This window comes from Diospyros lotus, chromosome 3, assembly GCF_014633365.1.
Source record: "Diospyros lotus cultivar Yz01 chromosome 3, ASM1463336v1, whole genome shotgun sequence".
In the NCBI taxonomy this organism is placed as follows: Eukaryota; Viridiplantae; Streptophyta; class Magnoliopsida; order Ericales; family Ebenaceae; genus Diospyros; species Diospyros lotus.
The window spans coordinates 8,865,316-8,892,766 of NC_068340.1; the positions used below are offsets into that span (position 1 = coordinate 8,865,316).

Sequence of the window (27,451 nt, forward strand, 5' to 3'; positions counted from 1 at the left end):
GTATTATTTTCTTCCGTTTTGCAAATAAATGGTATTTAACTCATTCAAAAAAATGATTGTGTGAAAAATAATTTCAGAATAATAAGTCATGGTAAAAATCCCTTTATGCTTGCTATTTTTTTTTTTTTTTTCATTTTGCTTGTATTATTATATAATTTTATGTATAAAATCTTTTTAAAAAATAAGGCTTCCAGTGTTTAGTGTTGGTTGCGCTAGCACTTTGAAATTTGTTTTGAAGGGGTTGGATGATCAAACCTCATTGAGTCCAAATGGATGCTAAGATCGCATAATTTAGTTACGGAAAATCGCAGAGTCCATAATACTGCTCATCGTGAGGGTTCTGGAGCTTGGCCTTGGACTACTTTTTCTTAAATCATATTGAAATCCCGTTGGTTACTTGTTTTTGAATGAAGTAAATTTCTTTGCGAGAGAAGTTGCAGCTAGGTTTATGTCCAAAAAAAACCTAACTAGCGCAGAAGAAGACCACTGACAATAGGCAGATAGATCCCCTGTCAAATGGCTTCCACGGAAGGGGTCAATGTGAGATTGGTTCATGTCATCTGAGGTTTAAGGTCCCGTTTTCTTTTCTTTTCTCTTTTCATTTTTTTCGAATTCGTTCCGACCAAACAGAGTCAGTTGAATGCTTATAGCATATACGGATAACGGGCTTATCTTCTGACCCCTTGCTATTGCTTCCATTTTTAGTATATACTGTTCCCGGGTTTTTCTGATTTTAGTTCCCTTCCTTTCTAATAGAAAGGATTTCCTAATTTCTTCACTGGTTTGTAGTTTCATCTTTCCCCTTTTATAATTTCAAACTTTACAAATTTTCAGAATCCATGATTAGTGATATTTTGCTAATGATATTTTACTTATATGTTATTGTAGGGCAATTGAGGTAAAACTTCGTTGTTATGGCTCCTCCAAGGTAAGATTGGTTGTGAAAATGCAGATGCCTGAATGCATTCATTACAATTTAGCTGGCTAAAGCTGAAGAAAGAGTTCAGTCATGTTTTACTTCTTATGTTGCTCTCAATGACTTAAGAACTAAATAGTTTAAAGATATTCTTGCATTTGTGCTAGCGTGGCAAGTTATGTTTAGTACATCCAAATGACCCAAGTGGATTGTATTTTAGCATATAGGTATCTCTGGTTTATCTAAGGGCTATTGTTGATAATCAAAAATGTTCTTTTTGATGCATGGGTTGATGAATAACCAACACAGGGCTTTTGTTTACTATTGGATTTTCTGTATGCATCCAATGGTAGAAGAGATTAGAATATCACTATTCTTGTCAGTCCGATAACAATAGTAGGACATGAATTAATGAATGATGATGTACTGGAAAATATTTGCATGCGTGTTTTGAATCATCCGTGTATGTTTCTTTTTTATGGTACACAGGAATAAGTTTTCACATTTATAGTTTGGTTCGTATGTAGCGTGAAAAACCTTTGTTGTTTATAATGGAAAATAAAATTTTAGGGAGGATGTTGCAAATACACTGGGGATACTTGTTGCCACAGATTGTCATCTGGGTTATATGGAGAAGGATGAAATTCTCCGGCATGACTCATTCCAGGCATTTGAAGAGATATGCTCCCTAGCAGAGCAAAAGCAGGTGATTTCTTTTTTCCTTTGTGCTTAAGGCCTTCATAAGCATTTAGATTTCAGATTTCATATTTTCCTATTGCTAGGTGATGTATTTTTATATGCCAACTTTATGTTATCACGACCCTATTAGTTTTTTTTGGTTACATGCATCTACTAGGACACCTTCAATTTCTCTCAAATGCTGTTGGATGAACTCCTCTAAGGCCTCTACTGCAATTCATAATTGTTTCATTTTCAACAGGTTTATATACAGCTTCTCTTCTTTTTCTTCTTTAGAATACATGTTGATTCACTTGAACAAGCTTGTTCTAATTTTAAGTTCAAAGGCTAAAGAATGCTATAAATATAATGCTTTATTTTCCAAGACTACCTATCATACCTTTGCATGGTAGTTGCTGAGTATCCAAATTTTATGCATGTTAAATCATACATCAAACTGTCTGATCCTGGCATCAGGTGGATCTCTTACTCCTTGGTGGTGACCTTTTCCATGAGAATAAGCCCTCAAGGTCAACATTGGTGAAAGCCATTGAAATTCTTCGTCGCCATTGCCTCAATGATCAACCAGTGCAATTCCAAGTTGTCAGCGATCAGACTGTGAACTTTGCAAACTCGTAATTTCTTACTTTTGCACTTGATAGAATTATGCCTGATGGTAAATAATTTATGTTCTTTTTTCTGCTTTGACTTGGTACTCCAATATTGGGTTGCTAAATATGTTTTGGCTGTTCAGCTGCCTGTTGATGCTGTGACTTAAGCAAGAACTTGGTGTCCTTGACTGAGTCCTTAGTTGCTAAATATGTTTTGTCAAAGTTTTTTTTTTTTTTCATTTTTTTTTTCTAAATCTACAAACACCATATGTATCCTTTTGTTTACCTTTATAACTTCCCTTAGGTGTCTCAACAAGTATATAGTGTCCATTGTTGACCTTCCAAGCATGAAACTAAATTGATTTTTCATACACCTTAATTTCTTTCCTTTATCTTTGCTTAATCACTCTCTCCTAAAGTTTGATATAGACTAAAATTTAAGCAGTGATTAAGGACTGCTGGAACTCAAAGTTGACTCACGGGGAAATCCAATCTAGCCTTTTCAACTAGCGAGAATCAAACTGTCATTGAAAGCAGACGCCATCAGATCCTGCTCATTAACTTGATTCCTCTATAATTTCCACAACTTTAAACATCTCCTTTATTCTTGTAAATAGGCAATAAAGTGCTCTGCTTCGATTATGCTCATCTTGCATCTTTTTTGATTTAAGGATCACATTAAATAATTTCATTAACCAAAAAGTGCCATTTTCTCCCATGCATTTCCATACTTCTATTGCTATGTAATCTGATCTAACTGATTTACTATTCTTTATCTTTTTTGGTACTGGCTTTATTTCATTTGGACATATATGTCAATTAAACATGTAAATGATATTTTCTTCAGAGTTAGTCCCCAACATAATACTCGTTGTTAAAGGTTTGCCTCGAGTAAAGTCTAGGATTTGGGAGAAAGCAGCCAAGTGTCAAGCATCTTATACTAGATAGGCTGTTTTTTCTTCAATTGTAATTTCTATTAAGTTGAGGGGTAAAACCAATAATATCAAACCTGGTCATTTGTATTGGGTTGTCCGCCCACTTAGTCTATAAATAAGGGGCAGGGGGTAGGCGCGCTTGACACACATATCTTTTTGCGAGTGCATTCTGTTCAATTGAGAGAAAAGGCTAGAGTTTTGGTAGTCCTTTGTAATTTCGGGTGAGAGGCAAGATTGTACTCGAGTAGGCTGTGTACTAATTGTTTTCAATAAAAGAAGACTGCTCTCGGTGGGTGTTTGAAGGCTGGATGTAGGTTCATTCCAAGAATGAACTGAACTAGGATAAAGAATTGGTGTTCTTGTGTGGTTTATTTTCTGTTCTTAATACTTTCAATTCTGTTATTGTTCTTGTAATTTCTATTCTGTTGATTCATTCGTGAGTGGGTGCGATTGAGAGTTTTTTAATCCGTCCAAGGAATCAAATTCCAGTGCTCCTTGTAATGTTGATTAAAGATTTGAAAGAAACAATAAGAGAAGAAAGTGAATTCCAGAATAATGCCTTGTTCAATTAAACACAAAACAGAGAGGTTAGCCTATTAATATGACAGGCTTAACCTCCTAATAACACTTAAAACACAATAGCTACAATACATGGACTAAGGTATAACTGAACAACTGAAACCAACACTTAACAGAATACAAACTGAAACAGCAACACAAACAAAGACGTCAACAAGCCTTAATTCCTTCAACACTCCCTTGTTAACACTTGTTTCTCCACCTTTATTGAATAACCATTGAGAAATACTCATTCCATCTCTCCTTCACTAACCCCCCACCCCCCCACCCCAATTTCATTTGGTTCAGATCCCTTATTTTTATCCCTTGCTTTTGCATACAATTTATACATATTTTCTTTATCTATATGTAAATTAGCATGTAGAATTTTATATACGTTGTGCAAAATTTGGGAATTGGTCTAACAAACCTTTTGATCTTGACAGATTTGGTCATGTAAATTATGAAGACCCTCACTTCAATGTTGGCTTGCCAGTGTTCAGTATTCACGGAAATCATGATGATCCAGCGGGGGTGGTATGGATTATGCAATTTGAGGATGCATATTTCTGCTGAAGTATATTTACTAAGCATGCTTTACCACTAGTCACAATTCCTATACATTATATGTTGAGAGTAAAAATAATAGTATAAAAGATAAAGTTAACCCTCTTTCTACCAACCTAAGCTTTGAGATGGAATGGGAGTTAACAATCAAACATGGTACTAGAGTATACAAAGGTCTTGACTTCAAACCCCTCGGCTAACCCAATATTTAAATAGTTGCATGTGTTTGAATCAATTATACAGTAAAAACTTGGGCACACATGAGGGGTTGTGTTGATTATAAAAATAATAATATAAAAGATAAAAATCCTCTACCTACCGGCTTAAGCTTTTAGATGGAACAATAGTTAACAATTTAACATTATTCATGGTATATTAGGGGCTATTTAGTTGTGGAAAATGATTTATCTTTACTTTTCATTTTCCATAGAATATTTGAAAAACACATTTGAATGTTAGACATATAGAAAACTAATTTCCAATCTAAAAATTTGAAAAATATGTTCAAGAAAAGGAGAGATGTTTTATTTTCTTTTGTGTAACTTGTATTAGAAGAGGAGATGAAGATGATTGGGGAAAAGTTTTTGGAACGCCACATTTTCCAAATCTGCATGTTATTAAAGAAAACTTATAAAAGTCATTTTAGGAGTTTTCCAGTGTAGTTTAATATGGAAAACTGCTTTTTTGCCAAATCTCCACTCTGTTTGAAAATATTTTGTATTTGCACAAGTTTTCTAATTTTGCATTTTATGTGGAGTAATTTTCTAGAAAACTGTGGTTGTTTTCCACAACTAAACAGCCCCGTAGTCTTTTGCTTTAAATGTATGTTTAATGAAAACTGAGCATGCCCCCATCCCTAGCAATCAGGTTGCTGAGTCATCATACAAGTAGCTTTGTTGGAGTTTTCAATATTTCAGTAATTAGACAAAGCATAGCTCCATTTTAGCACAAAGAGGTTGCATGTCAAATTTGATGACATCAGAAGACCGTTTGATGGGGGGTTTTATCAATTTGAAGTTGGCCACTGTTAGCTAGTGCTGGTGTCATGATGGGAGTGATTTCCAAGTTCAGAATCTCTCTTTTTCATTTCTATTTTCGTTTTATTGAGTTCAATAGTCCCTCCTTGAATTTTGTTGTGAAATTATACTGTTTGACTACCTTGAATTTTGGGTCCCCTTATGAGTTGGCACACAAAACAAGGGATCTCACCAAGTGTCCCTTTGACAGACCATGAACCTTCACCTATTCAACTTTGAGGTTCATCATGGTCTTATTTCAAGTGCCTCTCCAAATTCGTCCTAAAATTCTTTCATTTGGGCAGTTTCGTCCTTTCTGTGGTCAAAATGATCATTTTTCCCTGGGGTCAAAAAGCTAACTTCCCCCCCTCCCCCCCCCCCCCCCCCTCTTCTCTCTCTCTCTCTCCTCAAACACACTACACTTGTGGATCTTGGCCAGGTCCACCTTTCCCAAGGCAGATCTATAAACTTTCACTTAACCAAACGAAGTTATAGTGAACTGGACAGGTATATCTTGCACTGGAATAACAAATAAGGGGTAACAGGTTAACTGTCCAACCTTGGAACTACTTGGTGACACCCGTTGGTTTGATATTTTTTACTTCATGTCAAGTTTGTGGACAACAATCATTGTTCAAACTTTGTATGACACAAGAAAAATATGTTAAACATTCTGTGTCAAAACTTTTTAAATATGCTGGAAACAAATATTTATATTGATTAAAATTTTTTGATATGTACCATTTTGTTTTTGTATACCATTCCCACACATGGCATGACCTTATTTTCTCCCTTGACATGCTGTGGTTAAAGAAAAGTGAACAAGTTTATTTTGCGTCAAATAAGAAATAATGGGTTAAACCATAGTTACTGGGTTCACTCCTCACCCCTTGGAACCATGATCTAGATCAGGCATTCTAGATTGTGGTTCTTTCATGTCTCAGGATCATGAGGAATGTGATCTAGATCCCCAAGTTTGGGTATCCCAACAGTGCATAAGTCAGCTAAAATAATTTAAAGCTAAGGAAGAAACTTAAAATCAAATAATTTTCAAATTTCAAATAAAACTAGATAAAATAAAGCTTGCCTACCTTACTTTCTTCCAGATTCTCTGCATTTTGAATTATATTTAAAACCTACTTTGTTTGCATATAATTCTTCAATGCATAAAGTTTTACAAGAACATTAAAAAACCAAGACAAAATGATCAAAATAGCTTCTGTAATAGCAAAGTATTAATCCAACCAATTTCGACCTGGGTACAGCTATAAAGCGTGCAACAGCTCGAAATAATGAATCAAAATTAAACCTATCTCATCTACCACAAAATTGGCATACTAATGTAACCCATACCCGTTCCATGAACATACCATGTTCCTAGAAACTATGGGTTAAACTATTCTGTCTAACCTACTTTGTTACACCCATCAGCTTGCTTTTCTTTTTTTACTTAATTCTTCATCAAGTGATGTCAAGTTTGTGGATATCTACCTGCCATTATGAAAAGGTAAATGGAACAATACATGGTTACAACTTTGTATTATCAACACAAGAAAAATGCATCAAAACATGCTTGAATGTCGAAATGTTTTAAATATATAGGTAAGATATATTTATATTGCTAAAAATGTGCAATGCGTACATCTTGTGGTTGCTACACCATGGTACTCCACTTGGCATAACCTTGTTAGTTTCCCACATTGCAAGACTGCAGCATTCTACTACCTGTTTCCCTTGCTTGAGCTTGCTGCTTAAACCCTCTCAAGCTGTAGATCAAGTGTCACGATAGTGAAAATTTCGTTTGATTTTTTAGTTCTTTTCATTAAGTCTTTAAAGAAGAGGACTTGCTTTTGTTTTTGATTGTAGCAATGGCCTTCAACATAGTTTCCTTGTTTTGCTATTTGGTCCATCCTCTTTCTGTTCGCAAAGTTACAGTGTTTCTGATTTTCACAATGCTCATTCAACTCATTGGTGTTGCTACTTGTGCATTTGAAGATAAGTTGAACTATAAGAAACCATAGTTATCAAAGGCGCGCCTAGGCGCGAGGCGCCTCGCCTGGGCTGAGGCGAGGCGGTTTTGGCGAGGCCCTCGCCTTGCGCCCCTAGGCGCTGGGGCGTGAGGCGCGCCTCATGAAACTTAGGTCTTCTAGCTAAATCTTGCAGCCCAATCGCTCCTCACTCCTCCCGACTCTAGCATCCAACCGCTCCAGCCTTTCCTCTCCAGCTCGTTGCTCGTGCTCGCCCGATCTTCCTCTTCCTCTCTAGCCCCAGCCGCGCTTGCCTCCTCTCTTCCTCTCCTCTCCAGCTCGCCCGATCTTTTTCTTCCTCTCCTCTCCAGTCGCGACCCCCTCCTCTCTTCCTCTCCAGCTCGCTCGATCTTCCTCTCTAGCCCTAGCCGCGCCTGCCTCCTCTCTTCCTCTCCTCTCCAACTCACCCGATCTTCTTCTTCCTCTCCTCTCCAGCCGCGACCCCCTCCTCTCTTCCTCTCCAACTCGGCCCGATCTTCTTCTTTCTCTCCTCTCCAATCGCGACCCCATCCTCTCTTCCTCTCCAGCGACGACCCCCCCCTCTCTTCCTCTCCTCTCTAGTTCGGCTTGATTTTCCTCTTCCTTTCCTCTCCAGCCGCGCCTACCTCCTCTCTTCCTCTCCTATCCAGCCACGCCCACCTCCTAGCTTGTTAATTTCCTCTCCAGCCAGCTGCGCCCTCTTCCTCTATTCTCCTGTCCACGGTCTTCTCCTCTCTTCCTCGCCTCTCTTCTCATCTGCTCTTCAAGTTGAAGCTGTTAAGGTTGCCCACGGTCTTCTCCTATCTTGTAAGTTCTTTTACTTGTTTTTTATTTGTTTATTTCTTGCATTCTTGCCTAATTTCTTTTGTTGGCAGCTGGTTGCTGATCTCTTTTAAGTCTTTATAGTTTATTTCTATCATTAGGAGAATTTTGTGGAAGTTGGAAGTTTGGAACTGTGTTGCAACAGCCCAATAAATGTCGTCAACCACTTCCAAAACGAACTTTGCATGGAATTATTTTGAAGCTGATCCTAATGATAGAAATACCACCACATGTAAATTTTGTCGTAAAGTAACAAAAGGTGGTATATTTCGGGCGAAACAACATCTTGTGGGCGGTTTTAGGAATACTAAAGCTTGTCTAAAATGTCCTTCATCAGTAAAAGAAGAAATTGGAGAGTACATGCAAAAGAAGAAAAATAGAAGGGATGAGCGAAATATAGCATTGTTAGATGATGATCTTCAATTTGGTGAAGGGTATGATGATGATGATGATGATGAGCCGCTGCCTCAAAGTAGAAAAAGACCCAATGTATCTACTGGAAGTGGAAGCGGTACAGGTACTGGTAGTGTTGGTAGTGTTAAAGGGCCAACACAAAAGGGTCCACTTGATGTTTTTCTTAAAGACCCAGAAGTTAATGTGTTGAAAAGCAAGGGCAAAGGAAAGCAAACAAGGTTGGGTGAGCATGATTTTGCAAAAAAAGAGTTAAGAGCTCGAGTTTGTAGAAGCTTTGCACGATGGATGTATGATGCAGGCATTCCATTCAATGCAGTGACATATGATAGTTTTAAAGTATTTATAGAAGCAGTTGGTCAGTATGGTTCGGGTGTGAAGTCGCCTAGTTACCATGAAGTCAGGGTTCCTCTTCTCAAACAAGAGGTGGAAGCCACTCGTGAAATGATGAAAGATCATGAAGAGGCGTGGGCCAAATATGGATCTTCCATTTTGTCAGATGGTTGGAAAGACAAGAGGGAAAGGACATTGATTAACTTTTTAGTCAATTCTCCTAAAGAAAGTATGTTTTTGGAGTCTGTTGATGGTTCTAGCTATTCAAAGACTGGGGAAAAGATGTTTCAATTATTAAGTAAATGTGTGGAAAAGATTGGAGTAAGAAATGTGGTGCAAGTGGTCACCGATAGTGCTTCAAACAATGTTTTAGCAGGTATGAAATTCATTTTTGTAATTTGTATTATGTTTATAAATAGAACAATTTGAATATTCATTAGATATTTATTATTTACTAATATCTTGTTAATTTCACTCTAAATAATAACAGGAAGATTTTTGGAGGCAAAATATCCTACGTTGTTTTGGATATCATGTGCAGCGCACTGCTTGGATTTAGTGTTGGAAGATATTTTCAAGTTGCCTAATATGAAGAAGACATTTGAGAGAGCTGTTATGGTGAATAGCTATATCTATACTCATTCGGGTCTAGTAAACATGCTTAGAAGATTTACTGACAAGAAAAAGGTGTCGAGGCCTGCAAAAACACGGTTTGCAACTGCCTTTATCACTTTGGGCAGGATGCATAGTCTGAAAAACAACCTTAGAAGGATGTTTACCTCCGAAGAGTGGATGACAAGCAAGTGGGTAAAAGAAACGGGGGCTAAAAAGGTTGTAGAAGTGATTTTGATGCCTTCATTTTGGAACAATGTTGTATTTCCTTTAAAGGTGGCTAGTCCATTGGTGCGTGTATTGCGCTTAGTGGATGGTGAGAAGAAGCCTACTATGGGATACATATATGAGGCCATGGATAGGGCCAAAGAAGCGATTTCTAACTCTTTTAATGGGGATGAAAAGAAGTATGCACCCATTTTTCAGATCATTGATAATCGATGGGATGTTCAGCTTCATCGCCCCTTGTACGCAGCTGGTTGGTACTTGAACCCAGAATATTTCTACAAGGTTGAACGTATAGATCCAGAGATCATGACTGGCTTATATGAATGCATTAGAAAGTTAAATCCAGATGTAAAGGTTCAAGACCAAATTGATGCTGAGCTTTCGATGTATAACAATGCAGATGGGTTCTTTGGAAACTATATGGCTATTAGAAAGAGAGCTGATAAATCACCAAGTACACACATATATATATATATTACATTATATATATATAATCATTCTAGATAATAGATAATAACTAATCCATGAATTTTATTGGACAGCTGAATGGTGGGCTTCATATGGAATGTCAACACCCACGTTGCAAAAATTTGCAATTAAAATTCTTAGCTTGACTTGTAGTTCATCTAGGTGTGAACGTAATTGGAGTGTGTTTGAAAATGTAAGTGCACACTTACAATTTTTATTAGTAGTTGGTTTGTTTCATGTAACTTATTCTTACTTCTTAGTATGTTTTTGCATAAATTGTTGCAGCTTCATACTAAACGGAGAAACAGGCTTGATCAACTTCATTTAAACGACTTGGTGTTTGTGAAATACAATAGAGCATTGAGGCGTCGGTATCAAATGCGTGATACCATTGACCCTATCATATTGACCCACATTGATGAAAGCAATGAATGGTTGACTGGAAAACTTGATGAGGAGAATGATAAAGATGATGAAATTGTTTTTCCAGATGACGTTGGGGATGGGTTAACATGGAGTAATGTTGTTGTGGCTGCAGGAGTTGGAGAGCCTAGTTATCAATTTAGAACTAAACAAACTCGATCACAATCGGGATCAACTTCGGCTTCGACTTCAAAGCGGCAAGTAACTCGGGAGATTGAAGAGGAGGAGGAAAGTGAGGCAGGGACCGAAGATGATGAAGACTTGGAAGAGGGAGAAGAATTGAGAGATGAAGAAGAAGATGAAGGGGTGATTGAAGGGGATGATGAAGATATTGACCTTGATGTTGATGATCTCCTTGATGATGATTGATTAAAAAACTTCTTTATATTGATTGTGGACTTGTAGTGTTTATGTGTTTGTTTAGAACTTTGTATTATAATTGGTACTTGTTTGAGTTTGAGACTTTAAGTTTGTACTTTGATGATGTTTCTAGTTTAGAATTTGCATGATGAATGAATTAACTTTGATGTTGTTAATTTATAGAATTTGAAGATAATGAATTGTGAATGATATGAATGTGTTATTATTGATAATTTGATATTTGTTTATGATTTTACAAGATTTTGAGTTTTTTTCCTAAAAGGTGCGCCTCGCTTCGCAAAGGCGCGCCTCGCGCCTCAGGCTCCAGGAGCTTTTGCGCCTCACGCCTTTCAAAACTATGCAAGAAACCATATTTCTTGCCCACTCTATCCATCTAATATTTCTCTTTCAAATTTTAGTGAAATTAATAATTGGTCATATTTTTTTTTTTTTTCCTTAAGACTATTTCATGGGTGTTTTCTGATGTTGCAACAGGACAACCTTTCAGCAGTTGATATCCTTTCTGCATGCAATCTTGTGAACTACAACAACAACATATCCAGCCTTTATCCTACTATGTGGGGTCGGCTACATGAATTCTAGACTTCCATGTATTTTTGTCTTTTGTCATATCTTCATTGAGGTCTATACATTTCATATCAAACTTTAATGTCTTTCTCAAAGTCTTCTTAGGTCTACCTCTACCTTTTTTTTTGATTAATTGTTCAATTTCATCAACTCTACTCACAGGAGCGTCTCTTGGTCTCCTTCTCACATGACCAAACCATCTTAGTCTAGTCTCTCTCATCTTCTCCTCTATTGGCACTACTCCTATCTTATTACGAATAACTTCATTTCTAATTTTATCTTTTCTTATATGGTCGCACATCCATCTTACCATCCTCATCTTCGCTACGCTCGTCTTTTGCTCATGTTGGTATTTGATTGTCCAACATTTTGAGCCGTACAACAAAACTAGTCTTATAATTGTCCTATAGAATTTTCCTTTCAGTTTTAATGGGATTTTACCATCACATAACACCCCCGATGCATTTCTCCATTTTAGCCAGCCTGCCTTAATTTTATGTGTGACATCCTCGTGAATTTCTTTATCTTTTTGAATCGCTGATCCCAAATATCAAAAATGGTCTTTTCTTTGTAAGATTTGGTTTTCCAATTTTATTATAACATCCTCCACTCTTGCATTCTTACTAAATTTACATTCCATATATTCTGTTTTCTTTCTGCTTAATTTAAATCCCTTAGATTCTAAATTGTTTCTCTATAACTCAAGCTTAGTGTTCACTCTTTCTTTTGTTTCATCCACCAACACTATGTCGTCTGCAAATAGCATATACCATGACACCTCTATCTGAATATCTTTAGTGAGTTCATCCATTATTAAAGCAAATAAGTATGGACTTAGTGCAGAACCTTGATGCAATCCTATTGTAATTTTAAACGGTTCAGTATCCCCTCCGCATGTTCTGACCCTTGTCTCTGCACCATGATACATGTCCTTAAGGGCTTGTATATAGGCTATTCGGACTCCTTTCTTCTCTAAAACCCTCCATAATACTTCTCTAGGGACCCTATCATAAGCCTTTTCTAGATCTATAAACACCATATGTAGGTCCTTTTGATGATCCCGATATCTTTCCATTAGGCGCCTTAGTAGGTATATAGCTTCCATTGTTGACCTACCAGGCATGAAACCAAACTGATTTTCCGAGACCTCTATTTTTTTTCTGAGCCTCTGTTCTATTACTCTTTCCCAGAGTTTCATGGTATGGCTCATTAACTTAATTCCTCTATGATTTTCACAGTTTTGAACATCTCCTTTATTCTTATATATAGAGACCAAAGTATCCTTTCTCCACTCATCTGGCATTTTTTTTGATTTAAGAATCGCGTTAAATAATTTCGTTAGCCAGGAGATGCCCTCTTCTCCCATGCATTTCCATGCTTCTATTGGTATATTATCCGGTCCCACCGCTTTATGATTTTTCATTTTTTTTAATGCTTGTCTTATTTCATTTGGGCTTATGTGTCGATAAAATGTATAGCTCACGTACCCTTCGGAGTTACTAAGATATCCCAACCTAACTCCCATCATCATTGAATAATTTTGTGAAATACTCCTTCCATCTCTCCTTAATCGCTCCCTCATTCACTAATACATTTTGATTTTCATCTTTTATGCATTTCACTTGATTTAAATCCCCTGTTTTTCTTTCTCTTGCTTTAGCTAATTTATATATATCCCTTTCTCCATCTTTTATGCAATCTTGTGAATTATTTTGGCAAAATGGTTCTTGGAGGTTCTGGTGTTGGGGAAATTACTCTCAACCCCATTCTCATTAGGAAGGTCTATATTTAGATTTTATTTGTCAAATGCCATCAGTTTGGACCACTTGAGTAGTTTCAGGGAGCTATTTTTAACTCTAATTGTAGGGATCAACTTCTGTAGCTCTGTATGGCCTTGGAAACATTAGAGATGAACGACTTAATAGAATGTTTCAGGTGTTCATTTGGAAGAAATGCTTTTCAAATGTGATGTTTCTAAACTAACTTCAGCAGAACTTAAATTTTAGTTGTGTTGTTTTTTAAACCTCAGACACCTCACTCTGTCCAGTGGATGTGACCTGAAGCTCAAGATGGATGTCAAGTATCAGACTGGTTCAACATTTTAGTACTTCATCAGAACAGGTTTTGCTGAATTCCTTGACATATTATTGCATCATGCATGAAGAGACCTGTTGTTATTTATTTAGAAAATCAAATAATATCACAACTTATGGGAGCTTGTGTGGTCTTCAATTAGAAATTTATAGTTGTTGCGTCCTGCTATTTATCTTGCTTCTTATGTGCCTTGCAGAGTTAAAACAAATCCTAAAAATGCAATAAATGAGCATTTCCTGCCTCGGTTCCTGGACTTTGTTGTGTGCGGGCATGAACATGAATGTCTTATTGATCCTCAGGTACCAATAATATAATTGTTTCTTCTTCAATTCAATTTTCCTTGAGGTATCTCATTCAAGGCTGTTGGAACCTTAACAGGAAATTCCAGGCATGGGTTTCCGCATAACTCAACCAGGTTCTTCTGTTGCAACATCACTAATTGAAGGAGAATCAAAACCAAAACATGTACTTGTTTTAGAAATCAAGGTTGTCTTTTGGGAATGTTTAAATGAAACATTCTGGAGTTGATTTATTTCTTAAAAATTCAGGAATTTTTTGGCTTAGTTACCGAATTGTGTTTTTGTATATGAATTATATACAGGGAAATCAATATCGCCCAACCAAGATATGTTTGAACTCAGTGAGGCCTTTCGAATATACCGAGGTAAATTGACGTTGTTTATTTTAATTTTATAAGTAACTTGTGTTGAATGGCTTAATTAAATAACTTGTGTTGGATGGCTTAATTTCATGATACAGGTAGTGTTGAAAGACGAACCTAACATTGATCCTCATGACCAAAATTCAATTCTTGAACATTTGGATGAAGTGGTAAACCTTCTTCCTCTTCCCCCTTTTTATCCTTGTATTAGTCAGAAATATTAATTGCTTGTGTTATCATTTTCTACTGCCAGGGTACTATTTTTTTTTATAATTGTATGTTAATACTTTTACTCTGCTTTAGGTCAGAAACCTAATAGAAAAATCTAGCCAAAAGGCTGTTAACCTAACAGAGCTGAAGCTTCCACTAGTCCGAGTGAAGGTAAACATTTCCTTTGTCAAATGATGCTACATTGAAGATGATATTCCCAATTGGCATGTGTTTCCTCCACTTCTTTTTACCTTCTTGTTCTTTGATTTTATAGGTTGATTATTCTGGATTTATGACAATCAATCCTCAAAGGTTTGGGCAAAAGTATGTGGGAAAGGTACTGCATGTTTTATTAATTTTGCTAAGACTGTCCCTTCTTTTTTTTTTTTTTTTTTAATTTTCATACAGGGGTGCTTTTTTTTTTTTCTCTCCTTTTATTTTTCTACGCTTTTCCTGTTTTTCCTAATGGTGAATGACTATCTCAAGATTGTGTAGGTTGCAAATCCCCAGGATATCTTTATATTTTCAAAGGCTACACGGAAAGGTCGCAGTGAAGGTACTTCTTTGTTATTCTGGCTGTTAGTATTGTACTTTATAGTTTATATGAAATTTTCACCACAAACCTAATATCTATCTGTTGTGGGCATTCAGGTATGTATTCTTGTGCCTAAGTGATTACTTTATGTAACAATTGGTCCTTTCTTGACTTGTTAAAATAAAATAAAAGAAAATGTTGATACAGTTTTCTCTGAAATTTTACTTATTGTAGACTACCGAACTGAATTTCACTTTGTAGTTTGTAAGACCCTATTTGAATTCATTGCAATTTCAGTTTTTTTCAAAATCTTGAAAAAACAAAAAATGCTGTTTGGATAAGTGTTTTTGTTTCCTAAAAAATGGAATCCACTTCCACTATTTTCACAAAACCCTGAATACACCAATTTGTTTTGTTCAGTTGTTTTAAAAACAACTTTTAGTTTCGCCAAGGCCACTTTTTTCTGTGTGACAAGGATCAAAGAAGGTGCCATTAGTAAAGGATTTAACATGCCTCATTTTATTTAAGGGCTTAAATGAAAAGATAATTAGTTGCACTCTCAATATGTTGTTGGGGATGGTGAGAGGATTCTGATGATATAAATTTTGTTAATTTTGATTAAGGTTTATGAAAGTGGGATTAGTGGCTAATTAAATAATTAAGAGTAATTAAATTAGATTACAATATTGGGTAAATTACCCTCAGAGCCCGTGGTTTGTTTTTGTCCCTAGGGATCATTTTTGCTTGAACAGCCCTTTGGTAGTTTTTGGCACTGAGAATTTTAAATTAAATCAAATTAAGTTAAATTTACTCCTAACTCTAATTACAAAAGATATGAAAAAAGAAGGCAAATCTGTTCTCTTATTTGGAGAAAAGTTGCTGGCAGTGGTATTGTAAGGAAGAAAGGAGGAAGATCTTACAATTGCGAATATTTTAAGAGTGTTATTGGACGCAGCTCAAGAAGAAACTTCCAGTTTCCAGTATCTTCAGGAATGTAGCCAATGAGGTTAAGATTATGCAAATGAAGAACCTGGAGATATTAAATCTTCCCAAACTCAGCTGGAATGGGATCTCCCCGTCCAATTGACTCCCCTAAACATCCAAAATTTCCAATCCCTCACCATAATTTTTTGTCTCTGGAATCTCTCCCTCAACCCATTATCAGAAATGTTGAAATGTGAAAGATTTGTTAGACCAAGAACCCCCAGTGGAGCCAACTGAGTAAACAAATTGTTGCCAAGATCCAAGCTCTCAAAGCTCTCACACACTGAAAGCTGCTTTCAAACGTCCCAGTTAGCATATTCCTCCACAAGGACAAGTAGACCATTGATAAACTAGTCATTGCCAAGAAGCATATTTGTCAAAGGCACAAGGTGCACTGAAGCACAAAGAGTTCTAGGGGCCTAGGGGTGAGGCATAAGGTGAAGGGCAAGCCTCACACACATGAGGCACACATTTATTCAAAATGCTTATAAAATAATCTTATACACCATTTTGTTTATGTTGAGCCAAGTTGCTCCAATCAACCTATTGTGTATTTTGATGTTTAACAAAACATAATTTTAGTAAAACTATTTTTGGTGTATTTAAATCTCCTAATGAATTTTTGATATATCTTATGGTGGATAACATATTTTAAGTATTATAGTATTTTGTGTATCAAAATAAACCAAGAAATGCTATTTGTTCTAAGTAGAATATTAGCACACTATAAGGGAATATATAAGAAAATGTTTTCATATTGGAAAGCTAACTCTCGGTATTTTGATAGCTAATATTTATTATTGTTAAAATGATTTTTAATGAATTTTTTAAGAAATAGAAAGTATGTATTTTGGAAGTGGTAAAGTCACCAAATCCTGACTTTGTTTTAAAACCAAAAATTTACTTTCTTATTGATTTGGATTTTGATTTTTTAGATATTTTTATTGAATCCAAATGAGGGGTACTTTCTTATTTACATTTATGTATTAAAGTAAATAAAAGATAAAATATAAATAAAATAAAATGAGGACATTTACTTGAACTAAAGAAATGTAAATATTTTGTAATGAATTCATGCCATGTATTGTATTATCAAAGCAAATCTTTATTTTTCTGAAAATTTGGACTGAGAGTCGACTTCCGGTGAGGGATAGCCGACTGTAAGTCAAAATGGTAGTCGACTGTGGATATGCATCAGTCGACATAGCCGAGCATTGTTTATGTAGAGTTGAGGTAGTCGAGAGTAGATTTTGGCCAGTCGAGAGTAGATTTTGGCCAGTCGACTGTAGGCGAATGAGAGTCGACTGTGGGTGTCGTGGAGTCGACTGTCGGTTAGAACAGTCGACTGCCAGACTCCAACGGTCGGATTTTTGGAGCCGTTGCAGGTCGTTTGGGAGCTCCACTATATATATCTTGAAGAGAAATCTGGAGAAGACTAATGCTCTACCATTTTCTATCTTTCCAAAGCACATCCAAGCTCTCAAGCACTCAATTAAAGCAATCCAAGGCCCAAGGAACTTCAAAGATCTATCCATTGGAGCCTCAAGGCAAAGAAGAAGTTTTCTTCTTGTTGGTAACTTGTATTATTTCATTTGCCTTGTATATTGTTGTTGTATTGATATTCATTTTAGTCCAAGTGTGTTGGACATAGGATTGATTTATTTATATTGGATTGTGGTGTGGCATCCTAGAGCCTATTGTAATATAGGTGGTGTTGTTGTTGTATTGTTGTATTAGTTTCCGGGGCGAGCTAAGGGGAAAACCTCGGGGTGTACAAGTTTGCTAGATGTTCTTGTGTAGAAATCTAGTGGTGGTTGGTTTTAGTGGAACTTCAAGTGTCGGTTTGACCTTGAGAGAGTAGACCAAAAGTCCACTCTATCAAGTGTTTGTATAGCTTTTCTTTATAATACTGTATTTAAAGCTATGCAATATTATAAAGTTTGTATAGCTTTTCTTTAAGTGTTTCAAAATTTCTGGACCAAAAGTCGACTCCCATATGGGAGAAATCGACTCCTCTATTGCCAATCGACTGGGGCTTAGCCACAGTCAATGTAGCCGAAGCTCGGATTAAACAGAGTCGACATAGCCGAGAGTTATGTTTCGACAGTCGACTCCCTTTGAAGGGAAGTCGACTCCTTTCAAGTTGTAGTCGACTGTCTTGGTCCAACGTTCGTATTTTTAGCCCGATTTCTGCTCGTTTCTTGTTCCATATAAATATATAGCTTTTGTCCAGAGAAACAACGAATGAAAAAGTGCTCTCTCAAGATCTATCCTCCAAGAAAAGCAAGCAATTGCTCAAATCTTTAAAGCCTACTCAAGAAGCACTCAAGTTCACGGATCTACACTGTTCAACTGTTCTTGGAGCTCTTGCAACCAAGGAATCGAAAAGCCATCTTGCAAATCTGCTTGAGGTCAACTGTATTTGTTCGATCTAAGTTGTATTTTATATTACAGTTGTATCTTTGCATCTTATTGTGGTTCATTGTGTTGTCTAAAGGTGGACATTGTTGTAATACCTAAACTTCATCATTGTGGTTGTTGGTTGGTTTCCTAGAACCATTACAAAATCTAGGTATATTAGTTTCCGAGGTTAGCTACGGTAAAATCTCAAGGTGATTGAGAGTAGTGGAACCTTAAGGGTTGTTGATACCTTAGGAGAGTGGAATAGGCGTGAGATCGCCGAACCACTATATGTGTTGTGTGCATTGTTGCTTTTATTTTTGGTGAATCTTGAGCATTTAAATTTTCATCCCAAAGCTATTGGAATATACAATTATATATCAAAGTATTCTTATGTATAAAAATTAATCAAGAGATTTTAAATAAAAAAATTAGACCTAAATTTTTATCAACTCAATTCACCCCCCCTCTTGAGTTGCCATTGTATTGTGTCAAGGGACCAATAGTTTCAATATATACCTATAAGGAGATAGCTGCAAACTCATAAAATAATAAATCACAAATGACCAACCTTATAATAACAACTAATATCATTGTAGAAAATCAATTATTTTCTTTTGCAATTAGTTTCTTCTAACTGCAAAAGAAATTAGAGGAAATCAAAAATTATAGCAGAACACACTGCAAAAAACAATTACAGAGGAACAATTAGTTTCTTCTAATTTCTTTTGCAATTAGAAGAAAGAAAAAAAAATTGCAGCAAAACACACAACTAGGACAATTACAGAAAAGCAATTATTTTCTTTAAAATTGCAGAAGTAATTAGAAGAGAAAAAAATCAGTAGAGCATACATTGAAAAACAATTATAGAAAACAATTTGTTTCATTTGCAATCAGTTTCTTCTAAATTGCAACAAAAATTAGAAGAAAGAAAATAAAAATAGAGTAGAAAACAAAGAAAAACATTACAGAAAAAATTAGTTTATTCTAAATTGAAAAGAAATTAGAAGAAAGAAAGAAAAATGAGCAGAACACACAGGGAATGCACGGTATGCAACTAACAAGCACAATTTCATGTAGGCTAATAGACAAAAGGTCACCAAGAAGGTGGCCGCCTGCTTCTGGCAACTTTGTAGGTGGAAACAGGTCACTGGAGATTAGGCCACATGCCCACACATGCTAGTTCTACAGCGAATGAACATTACTTCCAAAGGATCCAGGAAAGTGGGAGATCTGGTGGACCTCACTTTCACCACTAGGTTTGCCTGTCACTGAAATACAAGAACATGGAATCAGATTAACAAGAAATAAGATCTAATATGGAAAATCAACAAGAAATAGGGTTTCAATAGCTTATACATACAAGGTGCATGAGGTATGTGCCTCGTGTTGCTAGGCAGTGCCTCATGAAAGGCACTGCACCACTGTGGTGATGAGGCACATAGCGCTGCTCCTCTGTGTGCCTTGCATTGCATCTAGGTGAGCAATTTGCAACTGGACAAGGAATTGAAACTGAAGATTGTTGTGTGAAAGGGAAATGAACTTGATCTTGCCACAATTCTTAAACAAAGCTGATGGAATCTCTATAGTATACCCATTTCTTGACAAATCAAGAAACTGAATGTTGGGCAAATCGCCAAGGAAATCAGGCATCATCTGGGATAAAGCATTCGAACTCCAATTGATGTTCTGCAACATCTCAATCTGCCTGTATTCATCCAGGATGTTGCCAGTGAATTGTTTCCCAAATACGGCAAGAATCCTTAAGAAAGTTCAGCCTGGACAAGGCCGCCGACAAGACACCCTCCCTCTTTTCTAATATTACATTTAATAATCATGATAATGTTACTGAAAGGTGTAGTTAAGAATTTGACAATATTCAAGATCTCCATCCACAACTTTTGATGTGGATGGAGATTACTCTATGAACAGTGAGTCGGTCACACGGTCCTCTGCATCAATATGTTCTAATAATACATGTAATAATTTTGATAATGTTATTGAAAGGCATAGTTAAGAATTTGACAATATTGAAGATCTCCATCTACACAACTTTTGATGTGGGGTAGGTCAGAATTATTTCATAGTAGCCCCCAACTTCCAGGCGTTTGGTGAGAACTTGAAATATTTCCAGATTGGCACTCCTCATGTTTAACAATGAGAATTCTGAGAGGAAGAAATTTCACAATAATGATTTGCTAATGTAAGATGAGTGCACGCATAAAATTGTCCACATGATCAATTGCATGGGTTGATTTGGATGCTATAAGTAAGAATCACTGGAATTCATCCAAATGGGCTTAAAACAATTGAGTTTTTTGCTTCAATCTTACATAATAAAGACTTCTCTCTGCAACTTCCAATGACTTCCAATGTGGGATTAGCCTGATTCCCGCACAAGATTGGCGTTACAAGTAATTTGACTTGTTATTGACTCTAAAGGTCCTATAGCTAATCAACTGTAGTGAGTGGAACTTTGTTTAAAATAATTTTAGCTACCACGAGAACCGTGTAACCTGAAGCTTTCTCACTGCTGATCTCTCCTATGTCTAGCCTCAGGGATTTGAAATACTTGTTAAAATTTTGTTTTTCGGGTGCAGTTTATATTAATTACCTTTTAAGGGCCCCTCATATTATCACTTGTCAGTGTTTTATTTTGTTCTTACATTGTGATGAATAACATCTGTGGTTTTCTTGGATTGTAGCTACAATTGGTGATGCTGAATGGCTTCGACCAGAAGAACTAAATCAGCAAAATATAGAGGCATTGGTTGCTGAGAATAATCTGGTGCTTGATTAACTTATGATATTTTGCTTTCTTTCTTTAACAATAAGAATTTATGCCTTTAGATTCTTCTGAATAATTTTGTTGAAGAGTAACATGTGATGTTGTCATGAGTTATCTTTAGGACCTCATTAGGTCTCTCCCCTGTGCACATGAGTTTCTGGTTTTGAATGTGCAATAATTAGAAATAACAATGCAAAATTTACAGATCACAGTCCAGAGCTTAGTTATTTTTGTTCCTATTCCAGGATCTCTGACTAATCAGTCAATTTTACAGAAAATGGAGATCCTTCCAGTTAATGATTTGGATGTTGCATTGCAAAATTTTGTGAACAAGGATGACAAAATGGCTTTCCATTCTTGTGTGAAGTACAACCTTGAAGAAACACGTGTACGTATTCTATTTGGCTCCTTGAGTTGCTATAAGAAGCTTGTGTTCAGATTTTGGGTTGATATTAGAACACCAATATATGAGATCAAGCCTTGTCAGTGACAGTAAGGTTACTCCTTTGTGACTGAAATGTCATGGATTCAAGTTGTGAAAACAGCCTCTTTGCAGAGCAAGGGTAAGGCTGTGTAGAAAAACAACCTTCCCCCCCAATCCTCGTAAAGCGGGGAGCCTCATGCATTGGGAACGTCTTTATTAGAACACCAATATATGTGCTCCTAAATTTGGATGGATAAGCACAGCTATGTTTTTGGTTGTTTGGACATGCCTGCCTATCCATATGAATTTGCCTAATAATGACTAAATCATCTTTACTTGGCAGAATAAAATTACTCAGGACTCAGGAATTGCGAAATTTGAGGAGGAAGATCTGATTCTCAAAGTTGGGGAATGCTTAGAGGCAAGCAGCTGAAACATTAATTTTTTAATTTGTTACTGTGAAGCTATCATTATGGCACTCAAAGTTCTCTCTAATGGAAAGATGTGTGTATTTCTTTCATGTTGCTTACCTGCTTCTTTTCCTACTGCTTTTTTTATTCCCATTTTTCGATCTCCTAAGGCCTTTCTTTTGCATAGGTTCTTCCATTTTCTTAAATCTCTCTCTCATATTCCCTCTATATATCTTCTTTATTCTAATGCTCTCTGTCGTGAGTCAAGGCTTTGATTATTTGCATGATTAACCAATATTCTGTAGATTTAAAAGTTGTAATTAAGATATGATCATATCTATGTTACTATCAATAGAAGATTACTCAATTAGGAGATCTGTTTCCATAGTCAGTAGACATCCTATGTCTATATATGCATCTTCTAGCTCAATGAGAAAGTAAGCCATATTTTTCCACATGGTATTAGAGCCTAAGAAACCCTAGGACTCTTTTTTCGAGCCTTCTTCTCCGACTGCCCTTTTGCTGCTATTGACAGTCTATGATCAACAGCTTTCATTGTTGCCCAGCCTTGCCTGCTATTACAACCATCACTAGCAGCCTTCATTGCTGCGATAGTACTTTATGTCCCATTCTTTCCTTAGGCCTTCCCATTAACTAGAAATGTCAGCCACCAGTAATGAATTTAGTTCCCATGACACAAAGGCAACATCAACACCCATGCTACTCTAGCTGTCTAGAGAACTACAACAAATCAATGTTGCCCTTTGGTTGGAAGAAATTATCTTAAATGGTCCCAGTTGAAAGGGAAAGGGAAGATTAGCCATATTATAGGAACTAGACCAAAGAAGGAAGATCTAGTCTATGCTGTACTGGCCCACTCCTGGATAGTCTCGCTAGTATAGGATATCTGAAAGGAGGTTATCACAAGAATGATATAGAATAATAACATACAATACCTGTTGGAAGAAGTTGTAATCCATTAGGAGTCTTGGAAGATAATCTCACGGAAGAAGAAGGTTTCCAGAATTTAAAGGTTGTAGATTATCATATTAGCTGTAAATTGAGTTGTAATCTTTCCCTATTTTATAGGAGAATATCTAGGAGATAAGTTAGCTAATATTTAGGAGATAGATGGGCTGATATCTAGGAGATAAAGTTAACCATTTTTAGGACTCTTTGTGTATAAAGTTCCATTACCATTGAACTAATAGATTATGGTAGTTTTCATTCAAGTTTCTACCGAAATTCTTCATGGTATCAGAACCACGGTTTGTGGCAGTATATCGGAAGTTCTACTTCAACTAGAACTCAGCTATCATCACGATGGCCGAGAACTCTACACTAAGTGAGAGTTTAGCCTCTGATCCTCCTTCCCAGGTTAGGAATCATCAGATTCCAGTCTCTACAACAGCTCTCGATAGCCATACTCTCCAAATAACTGTGCATAAGCTCAATGGAACCAATTTTCGTGAATGGTCTCAATTAGTTATGCTTGTGGTTAAAGGGAAAGGCAAGATGGGCTATCTGACCAAAGAGATAAAAAAACCGAGTGCAGAAGCAACAACTTATGGAGTTTGGGAAGCAGAAAATGCCACAGTCATGGCATGGCTAATAAAATCCATGGAGCCAAAGATTGGTAGAACATACTTGTTCTACAAGACGGCGAGCGAGATTTAGAAGGCTGTCAAAGAGATATATTTGGATCTTGAGAACACAGCACAAAGTTTTCAAGTCTGATCCACTATCCAAACCACAAAGCAAGGTAATAACTCGGTCACTGAGTATTATAATACCTTAGTTGAATTGTGGCAAGAGATGGATCTCTTTTATGAGATCACTTGGGAGTGTCTAGCGGATGGAATGAAGTATGATAAAATGATGGAAAAAGAGAGAGTATTTGATTTTCTACACGGCCTAAATTTGGATCTAGATGAAGTAAGGGGCAGGTTGCTTGGTACTAAACCATTTCCATCTCTAAAAAAAGTGTTTGCTGAAGTAAGAAGAGAAGAAAGTAGGAAACGAGTGATGCTGCCTTATGTTGGACATGGAGGAAACGAAGGATACTCAGCATTGAGTCTGTCACGAGGAAAGGCCTCTGCCTCCACAAAAGGTGAAATACAGAGAGAAAAACAGTGATGTGACCACTGCAATAAACCCTGTCATACTAGGGAAACCTGTTGGAAGATACATGAAAAGCCAGCTTCGTGGAAACCAAGGAATCAACGGAAAGGTGGTCAATCTGCATATGTTGCAGAAATGGAGAAAAGTAACTCAAATATGCCTACTTTTACAGACGAACACTTAGAGGCTCTTCGACAATTACTAAATCATTCTAAAGGAAAAGGGAGTTCGGAAGTAACAAATAATCTTGAGGTGCCTTTGCCAAGGCAAGGTAATATATGCTACTCTCTCCTATCTAAAAGATCGTATACTAATTGTTGGATTGTAGATACGGGAGCTATTGACCATATGATAGGATCCTTGGAATCCTTATCTAATTTTGAACCTATGGATCAAGAAATAGCAGTACTGCTAGTTGATGGTTCGAAATCCTCAGCCCAAGGAAAGGGAAAGGCTTACATATCAGGCCTAAGCTTAGATATGGTACTCTATGTACCAAATCTGAGATGCAACCTGATATTAGTAAGCAAATTAACTTCAGAAAGAAATTGGTCAGTAACATTTTTCTCTTCTTTTTGTGTTTTTCAGGACATATCCTCGGGGATGATGATTGGCAAGGCTAAGGAAAGAAGAGAATTATATCAAATAAATCAGTTTGAATCTTCTACAGAGTCTAGGTTATTTTTTCAAAACATGTTAGCTTCAGTTTCAGAGTTAGAATTGATGTTATTGCATCAAAGATTAGGGCATCCTAACTTAGAATATCTCAAGTTTTTGTATCCAGATCTTCCTAGAAATAAACTTCGGAATTTCAATTGTGAGGATTGTATCCTTGCAAAGCAAACTAAGAGCTCTCATCCTAAACATGCTTACAGACCATCAAAGCATTTCACTTGATTCATAGTAACATTTGGGGACTAACTAGGATATCCAACATAACAAATACCGGTGGTTCATCACTTTTATTGATGATCATACAAGAATGTGTTAGGTTTTCCTTATGAAAGACAAATTTGAAACCTATCTTGTATTCAAAAGGTTTCATCAAATGGTCTTGAATGTTTTCCAAACCTCCGTTCATGTTCTAAGAACGGACAATGGCCGAGAATATTTTTCAAACGAATTCAATCAATACCTAGATGAGCATGGTATTGTTCACCAAAACTCATGTCCTTACAACTCTCAGCAAAATGGGATTATAGAAAGAAAAAACCGGCATCTTCTTGAAACAGCCAAGGCCTTGATGTTTGCTAGATCAGTTCCTAACAACTATTGGGGGGAAGCTGTCCTGACATCCGCCTATCTCATCAATAGGCTACCCTAAAAAATTCTGAAGTTCCAAACCCCTTTGAGCGTCCTTATTGATTTCTTTCCTTACCATTCTAGAGTCCTTAATTCTCTGCCTCTAAAAGTGTTTGGATGTACAACCTTTGTACACCAAAAACAACCAAACCAATCTAAGCTAGACCCTAAAGCTTCGAGATGTGTGTTTGTTGGGTGTTCTCCCACTCAACAAGGATATAAATGTTATGATCCTACTAACAGAAAGTTCACTGTTTCCTGTGATGTCTCCTTCTTAGAATCTCAGCCTTTCTTCAAACACCATCAGTCTCAAGAAAGTACCAACAACCCAGAAGATATATGGAGTACTCTATTGCCTATATCTGGTCATCCTTATCCCAATTCTCCTTGTGAGCCATCCCAAAAGCCTGAGAATTCTCAGGATGATCCTAATCTAAAGATTGACTCTATCAATCCGCTCTCAGATCATCCAAGGAGGGAAGGAGAAAATACTGAGACTTGTAGGGAAGATCAAGCTAAAATTAAACCTCCTCTCCAAGTTTACTCAAGAAGACCTCAGAATCCTCAGCCTACACATTCATCTGACTTGGGGATAAGTCCAGAAAATGTTGAAGAAGGTAGGGTGGCAACCGAGAGCAGAGGTGAAGATGACCTTGGAATTCCAATTTCCCTAAGAAAAGGGGTAAGAGCCTGTACAAAATATCCCATCTCAAATCACTTGAGATACTCAAAATTGTCTCCTCTATACCGAGCATTTACTGTAAGTCTAGATCAGGAGACTATTCCTACAAATATTAATCAGGCTCCACAAGATAAGAACTAGAAGGGAGCTGTTATGGAAGAAATGACAGCTTTGGAGAAAAATAATACCTGGGAAGTGACTGAGCTACCTGAGGGAAAGAAAGTAGTAGGAAGCAAGTGGGTCTTCACCATAAAGTATAGATCTGATGGAAAAATTGACCGATACAAGGCAAGGCCAAGCTGACCACACTCTCTTTACTAAAGTTGAAGAAAATGGAAAAAGAACTATCTTGATAGTGTATGTGGATGATATTATCATCACAGGGGACAATCTGCAGGAGATTGAGAGGTTGAAGCAACAGCTGAGGCAAGTGTTTGAAGTGAAGAACTTAGGGGAATTAAGATATTTCCTTGGATTGGAAGTAGCTAGGAGCAGTGAAGGCATATTTATATCTCAGAGAAAATACACTCTGGACTTGCTACAAGAAACAGGAAAAATGGGTTGCAAACCAGCAAGTACTCCCCTAGAGTCAAACTGGAAAAATAAGGAAGAGAATGGAGACTATTTGGTAGATAAAGGGAGGTATCAAAGGTTGGTAGGAAAGCTGATTTATCTATCTCACACTAGGCCAGATATAGCCTATGCTGTGAGCATTATCAGTCAGTATATGCACCAACCGAGCAAGAGACATCTTGAGGTAGTCTATCATATTCTTAGATACCTCAAAGGGACACCTGGGATAGGGTTGTTATTCAAGAAAAATCAAGACAAGGGGATTGTTGGCTTTGTTGATTCGGATTGGGCCGGTTCAATTGAAGATAGCAAATCAGTATCTGGGTATTGCACCAAAGTTTGGGGCAATTTAGTAACCTGGAGGAGCAATAAACAGCCAATTGTAGCGAGGAGCAGTGCGGAAGCGGAATACCGGGCCATTTCTCAAGGAATTTGTGAGGTAATTTTGTTAGAAAAATTAATGAGTGACCTGTCTATGGCTATGTCATCATCTAAGGTGCTATATAGTGATAGCCAATCAGCCATTAACATTGTGAACAACCCGGTTCAGTATGACCAAATGAAGCATGTCAGAATTGACAGGCATTTTGTCAAGCAAGAGATAGAAGAAGGAGGCATAAATCTGATGTATATCCTTACAACAAATCGGGAGGCAGATATCTTAACTAAAGCCATGCAAAAACAGGGTTTTGAAACCCTTAGAAGCAAGCTGGGAATGATGAGCATCTATTCCTC

General features: G+C 36.8%; 2 protein-coding genes across 2 annotated transcripts in view; both read left to right on the forward strand.

Moving 5' to 3' along the window:
- Positions 1-228: 228 nt before the first annotated feature.
- The window catches only part of LOC127797019 (double-strand break repair protein MRE11-like), a 53,111-nt gene continuing 25,888 nt past the window's right edge, over positions 229-27,451 (forward strand). The window contains 19 exon segments of the mRNA XM_052329461.1: positions 229-572; positions 889-928; positions 1,487-1,622; positions 2,072-2,229; positions 4,145-4,235; positions 11,440-11,471; positions 13,225-13,312; positions 13,399-13,467; positions 13,562-13,653; positions 13,823-13,925; positions 14,005-14,112; positions 14,228-14,290; positions 14,386-14,457; positions 14,591-14,668; positions 14,772-14,834; positions 14,993-15,053; positions 21,122-21,204; positions 21,479-21,592; positions 21,972-22,049. Of these exon segments, the coding sequence (XP_052185421.1) occupies positions 915-928; positions 1,487-1,622; positions 2,072-2,229; positions 4,145-4,235; positions 11,440-11,471; positions 13,225-13,312; positions 13,399-13,467; positions 13,562-13,653; positions 13,823-13,925; positions 14,005-14,112; positions 14,228-14,290; positions 14,386-14,457; positions 14,591-14,668; positions 14,772-14,834; positions 14,993-15,053; positions 21,122-21,204; positions 21,479-21,592; positions 21,972-22,049 (1,503 nt within the window). The 5' untranslated portion in view covers positions 229-572; positions 889-914.
- LOC127797018 (uncharacterized) lies at positions 4,291-10,236 on the forward strand. The gene is made up of 2 exons (XM_052329460.1): positions 4,291-9,229; positions 9,344-10,236. Exons 1-2 carry the CDS (start codon positions 8,263-8,265, stop codon positions 10,198-10,200), a joined length of 1,824 nt encoding a protein of 607 aa, XP_052185420.1. The 5' UTR covers positions 4,291-8,262; the 3' UTR covers positions 10,201-10,236.

Excerpts from the sequence above, each read along its gene's own strand:
- LOC127797018 (XM_052329460.1), top strand. The coding sequence starts at position 8,263 with ATGTCGTCAACCACTTCCAAAACGAACTTTGCATGGAATTATTTTGAA. Across the intron at positions 9,230-9,343 it reads TTCAAACAATGTTTTAGCAG|GAAGATTTTTGGAGGCAAAA; the intron begins GTATGAAATTCA and ends AAATAATAACAG.